General features: G+C 43.9%; 1 protein-coding gene and 1 long non-coding RNA gene across 2 annotated transcripts; both read left to right on the top strand.

The window, feature by feature from the left end:
• The first annotated feature begins 1,906 nt into the window (after positions 1-1,906).
• On the top strand, positions 1,907-6,102 carry LOC138961232 (uncharacterized). Its single transcript, XM_070332832.1, has 2 exons — positions 1,907-5,895; positions 6,024-6,102. The coding sequence occupies exons 1-2, from the start codon at positions 1,907-1,909 to the stop codon at positions 6,100-6,102; spliced, it is 4,068 nt and encodes a 1,355-aa protein (XP_070188933.1).
• Positions 6,103-6,114: 12 nt separating this feature from the next.
• On the top strand, positions 6,115-7,603 carry LOC138962584 (uncharacterized). The gene is made up of 2 exons (XR_011454560.1): positions 6,115-6,995; positions 7,179-7,603. It is a non-coding gene; the product is annotated as an uncharacterized lncRNA (long non-coding RNA).
• The last annotated feature ends 1,377 nt before the right edge of the window (positions 7,604-8,980 follow it).

Raw genomic sequence — 8,980 nt, forward strand, 5'->3', positions numbered from 1 at the left:
GACTACGTCATGACGACACTGTATACATATGACGTCAACGCTCGCGCCATTAGTCCAAACCAGCGTACAAGACAAGAATTTGTTTATCTTCATGGAAAGAAATTTAAACGAAGAGAGCAAAAGAAAACAGCGTGCATTGGTATTAATTCGTGAATATGAACTGTACATATATTCAGTTGAGGTTGCTAGGATGCAATGCTCTGACCGTTTCATTGACTCCAAGATGGCAGCAATCAACGAAGCCACGTAGATTGCACCAGCATATGTTTCACCTTCCGTGGACGGATTTCCACATTTTTGCGATCTCCAAAGGTCCACTAACCGCAGGTAAAACACGCTAATACATTTTAACATTATTGATTCACAGGAAAACACAGGTATTGTTCATTTTTCCATGTGTTTGTGTCAGTCTGTGAACTCTTGTTTCTGTGTTGTTTTAGAGAAACAAATTGAATGATATCGATGGAAATCATACTTGATAATAACAGATATTGCACGTGTGTGTTGCAGAAGGTGCAAGTGTACAGGGGTGTACAATGCTTGTGTAAATGATGTCGTGTGAACACTGTGGGAAGGGCAACGTCAGCGGTAACCACGGAAGGAACCACCAACGTACTCAAGTGTCACCCAGATCGAGTTTATCATGAGTAGACTACTTTATATTTTGTGAACATTAACTTCATGTCTTCATTTGTGTAAACCGAAATACATTTGCAACGAGAAGAAGAAGTACGTTCCGCGCTTCGATATCAAACGTCTACGCAACAAGAAGAAGAAAGACAATGTTGTTACGTGTGTGTGAAATCACACCAGCGAAATCATAATCTATAAAACTTTCATTTGAAGATTCTAAGAGAAAGGGATTGATGTCTGCAAGAATGATCATGTGCATGTTTTTGAAAGTACAGAATTATTAAATTTCTTATTACTTCTTTGCACTTGTCTCTGTTAAACACTGATCAGCCCTAGAACGAGAAGCAGACGTCACAATGGGGGCTCGAGTCACGGGATATTGAATCAACGTTTTACTTTCAATCCAGCCGTTCCAAATTTTTCTCGTTTCAAAATTGCTGTAGGTTTCCTGCATGTCGATTTGTATTGTATATATGTTCGTACTTCATCGCCATCGTCTCATCATATAATTTTATTTATTTACCTTTAGTTATATTACTTATCACAGATCTATAACTCAACGTGTGCCCTATCACACGGTAAAATAAAAACTGGAAGTGTTGTCAGCTGAAACGACACGTTAAAAAATCAATATTTAGCGAGACCACTTTTGATTTGTTAGCTCCCAATTTTATTTGTGGTGTTCCAATTCATCAGTGTGATAGTATTCTTGCACGTACTATCGGAACCATCATTCCCCTTAGTTTGTTCTAAATTACGCGGGAGGTTGGTGGGAGTCAGGTACCTAAAAGGTAAGGATTTAATACCTGTATTTCCCTGTGAAGCCCTATATAATCGACTTGTGGATATCAGTCGTATTTACTTGCTGTAGAAGTGGCTGTAAATTAATCTACACAGTAAATGATGCGAATTGACAGTTGAGTTGATACATCTTGTATATTCAACGTTCGATCGAGTGAAAGATTGATCTTTTCGCCAGAAAGAGTCAAATAAAGTTTACAGTGTAAGTTCTCGTTAGTAGATAGAAGTAAACTGACTCACGATAGAACGTGGAAACATAACTCTTTGGGTGGTTGTGTGGAAACGTAACGTAACATACGTTGAAGAATTATTTCAAAGTACAGTAGAAGTAGAGCTAAACTAGGACTTGCATTTTGTGCACGAAGGCGCCGCCCGACTGTTTCTTTTTGTAATTTGATCCGAAATTTAGTAGCTCGACGGTGTTTGAGCAACATACATTTTGTACGTTTTGGAATAATACGCGAGGTGACTTATGAGTGACGACAGTTCCCCAGCTCATAATTTTAGAAAGTCCACCATCGCAGCCCAGTTGGCACGGAAACAGCCGGCCGACAAATCTCTCCCCATAGTGACCACAGATAAGAAGGGAAGAAAAACCCTTACTGTCGGTAACGATCGGGAAGAGGTGATAGACTCGTTACCAATTCCTGCTGACGAAGAAGAGAGTGTTCATCTCTCTCTTCAAGTTGACAGCAACCGTAACGACGAAGAGGTTGATCCACAGGCGTGCACGGACGTGTCACCTGTAAATATGTCTCAGTCCACAAGTGTAGATCCGCTAGAGTTGACTAGACAGCTATTGGCCGAAGGACAGTTGTTGGGGTTAGAAGGAGCCGAGTTGCATGCATTTGTTCTTAATCAGAAGCAACAAACTCTTGATCGCGAAGAACGTGATGCTGAACGGCTAGAACGTGACGCTGAACGACAATTCCAACTGGAACAGTTGAAAATCCAGAACGCCAACCAAGAGGGCAACAGGAACAACAACTCGCCAGGACGTATTCGCGAAGATGATGGTTTCAAACCCAAGATTCCTTTTCTAGACGACCGTGATGACATCGAGAGCTGGTTCCATCAGTTCGAGCATTATGCTCGAGACTGTAACCTGAGTGATGCAGCAAAAGCTTCACGTGTAGTGTACTTTCTGAAGGGTAAGGCGAGAGTCATCTTCTCAAAGCTGAACGAGGAAGACGCTAATGACTACGACACTCTCAAACACGCTTTGTATGAGGGCTTCCAACTCACTAGCGAAGATTATAGAAAGAAGTTTCGCCAAACCAAGAAAAGCGCCACTGACACGTATAAAGAGCACATCACGAAGCTAGAACGGTATCTAGACAAATGGGTGGAATTAGCAGAATGCGACCAAGATGTAAAAGATCTCAAAGATTTGTTGGTCCGTGAGCAGGTGTTGGACACCCTTCCTCCTGACCTCACCGTTCACATTAGGGATAGAGACCCTAAGAGCGCCAAAGAGATTGGGATGATAGCCAACACATATCAACAATCTAGATCGAACGTCAAAACTTCATCAACGTACGTCAAGCCTGAAAAACGTCGTTCTCCCCAAGAAGAAACAAGAATAGCTGCTCCATCAACAAAACCCGCAAATCAAACTCTAAAGGCAAAGTTGAGTGACGCCGAGAGAGAGAAACTGCGAGCATCTGGATGTTGTTTCATTTGTAAATTGCAAGGGCATGTCTCTCGTTTCTGTCCAAACAAGAGAGACACAGCAGGTGCAGTTTCATCGAAGAAAGATACACTTGAGACACCGATCCTCTTAGAAAAACTTTGCGGAAATTGCAAGGAAAAGAAATGTGCCGAAGTGGTACCAGTGAAGCTGAATGGAACAATTGTCAACGCTTTGAGAGACACTGGATGTACTGGTATCATTGTCAGCAAGAAGTTTGTGCCAAAGGAGGCATATTCAGCGAAAATGAAGGAGACTACTCTGGCAGAGAAAGACTCCAAGAAGATGTACCACACCGCCGTGGTGCACATCGATTCACCCTACTTTGACTCCGAGACAGAAGTAACGGTGATGGACGACCCAATTTACCCTGTCCTCATAGGTAAATGGTATGGACTAGGTAAAGAGAAGAAATTGACTCCCACATATCCTGTTCGAGACCCAGCATGGTACCCTGGGACAGCAGCTGCTGTTACCACGAGAGCACAAGCGACAGAGGACGCCCAGAAACCAAGCTGCAGCCACAAACAGGGAGTCAAGGAAGAAGAAAGACTGTATTCGCCAGCTGATCTGAAGAGAGAACAGGCAAGTGACCCTTCGTTGAAGACCATCAGGCAATTTGCCAACTCTCCAGAAGGGATCAATGGGATACGGTATTCATACAAGAAAGAAATCCTGTATAGAACAACGAAAGATCGCCACGGAAACGACCGTTCACTAGTAATCGTTCCGAAGAAACTCAGAAACAAAGTTCTTTCATTTGGTCACGATCACCCCATGGCAGGACACTTAGGTCAAAGAAAAACATCTGACAGAATTAGAGCAGAATTCTGGTGGCCAGGGTGTGCAGGAGACATTCGTAGGTATTGCTTGTCCTGTGACACATGCCAAAGAACTGCACCGAAAAGTCAGACGAAGAAAGTCCCTCTGGGAAGGATGCCACCCATCAGTTCAGTTTTCAAGAGAGTTGCGGTGGATATCATCGGCCCGGTCAAACCTATGTCGGAGAGCAAGAAACAATACATCTTGGTATCTGTTGACTACGCTACCCGATACCCCGAAGCCGTAGCCCTGAAAAACATCCAAGCAGACACCGTAGCTGAAGCTCTCTGGGAGATGTGGACTAGATTGGGAATCCCAGATGAAGTGATAACGGACCAAGGCACACAGTTCACCAGCCACCTGATGAAAGAAGTGAACGACTTTCTCAGCATCAAACACCATATGACTGCACCGTTTCACCCTCAAGCGAATGGTTTGGTCGAAAGGTTCAACTCCACACTGAAGAGCATGCTGAAAAAGTTAGCGATCGATCAACCGAGGGAATGGGACACGTTTATCCCCGCCCTCCTGTTCGCATACAGAGAAGCCCCACAAGAAAGCATGGGATTTTCGCCGTTTGAGCTGCTGTATGGGAGATCTGTCAAAGGACCCATGCAAGTGCTGCGCCAAACATGGACCGAAGAAGAAATCTCAGGGGAGCAGAAGACTACAGCGGAATATGTAGTCAACCTCAGGAACAGAATAGAAGAAACGTGCAACGTGGCACGTGAGAACCTGAAGAAAGCGGCCAGCAAGCAAGCCCATTTCTTCAACAAGAAAACGAAACCAAGGACGCTAGAAGTCGGAAAACGGGTTCTACTTCTACGCCCTGTGAAGAACAACAAGCTGGAACTTACATGGTCAGGTCCCTACAAGGTTGTGGAAAAGTTGAACGAATTCGACTACAAGATCCAAGTTGGCAGAAGAACACGGATCTACCACATCAACCTCATCAAGGAGTACCAAGAACGGGAATTGAGTTCCGCCACTCCCAATCCCAGTTCATCTGCCCAAGCGAGTGTTCCTGCTTCAAACGAAGAAGAAAGTGATGAAGAAGACGGAGGAGAAGAGGTCGTGGCTGTTGTCATGGAAGAGGACAACACGATGGACGATGACATTTTCAAGTATGACACTCAGAAGATGTTACCCCTCCTAGAAACTCAAAGAACCGAAAATGTGAAGAACATCCATTTCGACGAGAAATTGGACGAGGCAAAGGTCAAGGAGGCGAAGATGATCTGTGAAGAATTTGAAGAGTTCCTAACAGATGTTCCAAAGACGACGAACCTGGAAAAATGTTCCATTGAAGTGACAGAGAAGAAACCAGTCTTTGTGAAACCCAGACCCATACCTCACGCCATGGTAGAAACTGTCGAAAAGGAAATTGAAGAAATGCTGAAGTTGCATGTCATCGAACCTGCAAACTCTCCATACAACTCTCCCATCGTCCTGATAAAGAAGAAGGACGGAAAGTACCGTTTCTGTTCTGATCTGAGAGCTCTGAACAACGTGGTAGTGTTCGACGCTGAACCCATCACCGATGTCGACCATCTGTTTCAAAGTTTGGGAAAAGCAAAATACTTTTCAAAGCTAGACTTGACGAAAGGATATTGGGCGATCCCAATAGAGGAGGAGGATAGAGACAAGACGGCATTCACAACTTCAGCGGGCCAATTTCGTTGGGCCAACATGCCATTTGGATTGAAAACAGCGACGGGGGTGTTTAACCGCATGATGAGGAAGCTACTCAATCCAATCAGAAGAAAAGACGTCCACCACTTCATGGACGACGTGCTTATAGCAACTGAAACCTGGGAAGAGCACATGTCAGCTCTGAAGGCAGTACTACAGAGGCTACAAGAAGCCAATTTGGCAGCAAAACCCTCCAAGTGCTACATAGGCTACACAGAGTTGCCGTACCTCGGACACGAAGTGGGAGGTGGAAAAAGGTGGCCAGAAAGCGACAAGATCAAGAAGATTCAGGACGCTCTCCCACCCACCACGAAGAAGGAACTACGGTCGTTCCTAGGACTCTGCAACTTCTACAGGTCCTACATCGAATCATACGCGAACATAGCTGTTCCGTTAACCGACCTGACAAAGAAGTTCAACCCAGACAAGCTTGTCTGGAACGACGAAGCGAAAAGGAGTTTTGAGACACTCAAGGAGAAAATCTCACAGAAACCTGTGCTGTGTATGCCAGACCACAGCAAACCTTTCGTGCTAAGGACGGACGCCTCCGACAAAGGAATGGGTGCTGTTCTCATGCAAGAGCACGAAGAGACTCTACGACCTGTTGCGTACCAAAGCAAGAAGTTCAACGGAGCAGAAAGTAGGTACGCCACCGTAAAAAAAGAATGCCTAGCTACAGTTTGGGGAGTGGGAAAGTTCGAACGGTATCTGTACGGGAAACACTTCACCATTGAGACAGACCATCGCCCACTCAAACATCTCCAACGACAACCGAACAACCCTCGTCTGATGAGATGGGCCCTCCAACTGCAGCCATACGAGTTCACCGTACGTGTTATCCCCGGGAAGGACAACCACGGTGCAGATTATATGAGCAGAGCGTCGTACGATGAATAATTATCTACTTGGGATAGGATAATTATCTTGATCCATGGGGTTATGTGACGAATGGAATTCGTGTATCGACTCCCTCTCTCATATTAATCGAGACTTCACTAGTTGCGTACACAAAACGAGGTTAAATGACCGAGACTACGTCATGACGACACTGTATACATATGACGTCAACGCTCGCGCCATTAGTCCAAACCAGCGTACAAGACAAGAATTTGTTTATCTTCATGGAAAGAAATTTAAACGAAGAGAGCAAAAGAAAACAGCGTGCATTGGTATTAATTCGTGAATATGAACTGTACATATATTCAGTTGAGGTTGCTAGGATGCAATGCTCTGACCGTTTCATTGACTCCAAGATGGCAGCAATCAACGAAGCCACGTAGATTGCACCAGCATATGTTTCACCTTCCGTGGACGGATTTCCACATTTTTGCGATCTCCAAAGGTCCACTAACCGCAGGTAAAACACGCTAATACATTTTAACATTATTGATTCACAGGAAAACACAGGTATTGTTCATTTTTCCATGTGTTTGTGTCAGTCTGTGAACTCTTGTTTCTGTGTTGTTTTAGAGAAACAAATTGAATGATATCGATGGAAATCATACTTGATAATAACAGATATTGCACGTGTGTGTTGCAGAAGGTGCAAGTGTACAGGGGTGTACAATGCTTGTGTAAATGATGTCGTGTGAACACTGTGGGAAGGGCAACGTCAGCGGTAACCACGGAAGGAACCACCAACGTACCCAAGTGTCACCCAGATCGAGTTTATCATGATGAGTAGACTACTTTATATTTTGTGAACATTAACTTCATGTCTTCATTTGTGTAAACCGAAAAACATTTGCAACGAGAAGAAGAAGTACGTTCCGCGCTTCGATATCAAACGTCTACGCAACAAGAAGAAGAAAGACAATGTTGTTACGTGTGTGTGAAATCACACCAGCGAAATCATAATCTATAAAACTTTCATTTGAAGATTCTAAGAGAAAGGGATTGATGTCTGCAAGAATGATCATGTGCATGTTTTTGAAAGTACAGAATTATTAAATTTCTTATTACTTCTTTGCACTTGTCTCAGTTAAACACTGATCAGCCCTAGAACGAGAAGCAGACATCACACACAGTTATACAAGCATTTACATCTACATTCATAGTCAACAACGCTTAATTAAAAGCATACATCATCAAACATACATTACAAAAGATTCTGGTTGGTCTGTTCACATCCAGGAAGGAGCTCTGGCTGGCCTGCAGCTACAATTTCAGCGAGATGTATCTGTCTAATTCCCAGGATAATATGCGCGCTCGCAGATGTAAACCCTCTCCTCGGATTCGCCCAGGTCTTCCCACGTGAAGTTTTTGTTCGTTTTCAGTCCCACCACGTTGTCCCTGTTTTGAGCATTGTTGGGTCTGTTCACATACCAGAAGGGGGCTGTGGCATCGTAGTTCACCGCTTGACCGTTGACCCAGATAAAGTCTGGACCCGACGCTGGCCACGATGTGTTCCACACGGCCTGAGGACGACTGGCGCCCACGGCGAAGGAACCGGTAAAATCGAAGAATGCTGAAAACAATTGCGATCCAGCAGATGGGAGAACGCTCAAAATTATTGACATTTAGCAGAATTGGCGAACGCGAAAAACTATTGAGATTCTGCAGAATGGGAGAAAGTTAAAAACAATTGAGATCTAGTAAAATGGAAGAACTCTGAAAAAATTGATATCTAGCAGAATGGGAGAACGCTAAATTCTATTGAGATTTAGCGGAATAGGAGAATGTTCAAAACAATTGAGGTCGAGAAAAATACGAAAACGCTAAAAACAATTGAGATAAAGTATAATTGGGAGGACGCTGAAAACACTTGAGATCTATTTAAAATGGGAGAACGATGAAAACAATTTGTACTTATTCAAAAAGGAGAACGCTGAAAACCTTTGAGATCTAGTAAAATGGGAGAACGCTAAACACATCTGATATTAAGTAAAACTGGTGAACACTGAAAAAAATAATGTCCGTGAAATCTTACTCAAATCTAATGGTGTATGTGAGTGGGCTTGCGTGACTGCGTGCATGGGTCTATGTCCTATTTCTGTTGGTCGGTCCGTCTGCATGTCTGTTTGTGACAGAATTTTCGTACGTATCAATGCGGGCATATGCGCTTGTGTGCGTGATGTGTACGTTGTTCTATGTCTTTGTCTGTGCTAGTGTCTACGTTAATGCGTGCGTGCGTGCGTGTGTGTGTGTGTGTGTATGTGCGTGTGCATGTGTGTGTGTGTGTGTATGTGCGTGTGCATGTGTGTGTGTGTGTGTGTGTGGGTGTGTACGTGCGTGTGCGTATAACATTTTGTATATCCCTAAGATAGTAGGGAATCTGCCTGCCTACTTCTCTATCCCAACTCCATGTTGTGTTTCTTTCTCTCATCACGGGTGACTAACAAT

The sequence above is a fragment of the Littorina saxatilis genome, linkage group LG3 (assembly GCF_037325665.1).
Source record: "Littorina saxatilis isolate snail1 linkage group LG3, US_GU_Lsax_2.0, whole genome shotgun sequence".
Taxonomy (NCBI): Eukaryota; Metazoa; Mollusca; class Gastropoda; order Littorinimorpha; family Littorinidae; genus Littorina; species Littorina saxatilis.

Bases quoted from the DNA above. Each gene is read 5' to 3' on its own strand.
- LOC138961232 (XM_070332832.1), top strand. From the start codon at position 1,907: ATGAGTGACGACAGTTCCCCAGCTCATAATTTTAGAAAGTCCACCATC. The intron at 5,896-6,023 runs GTGGCCAGAAAG...ACGCGAACATAG, and splicing joins GAAGTGGGAGGTGGAAAAAG to CTGTTCCGTTAACCGACCTG.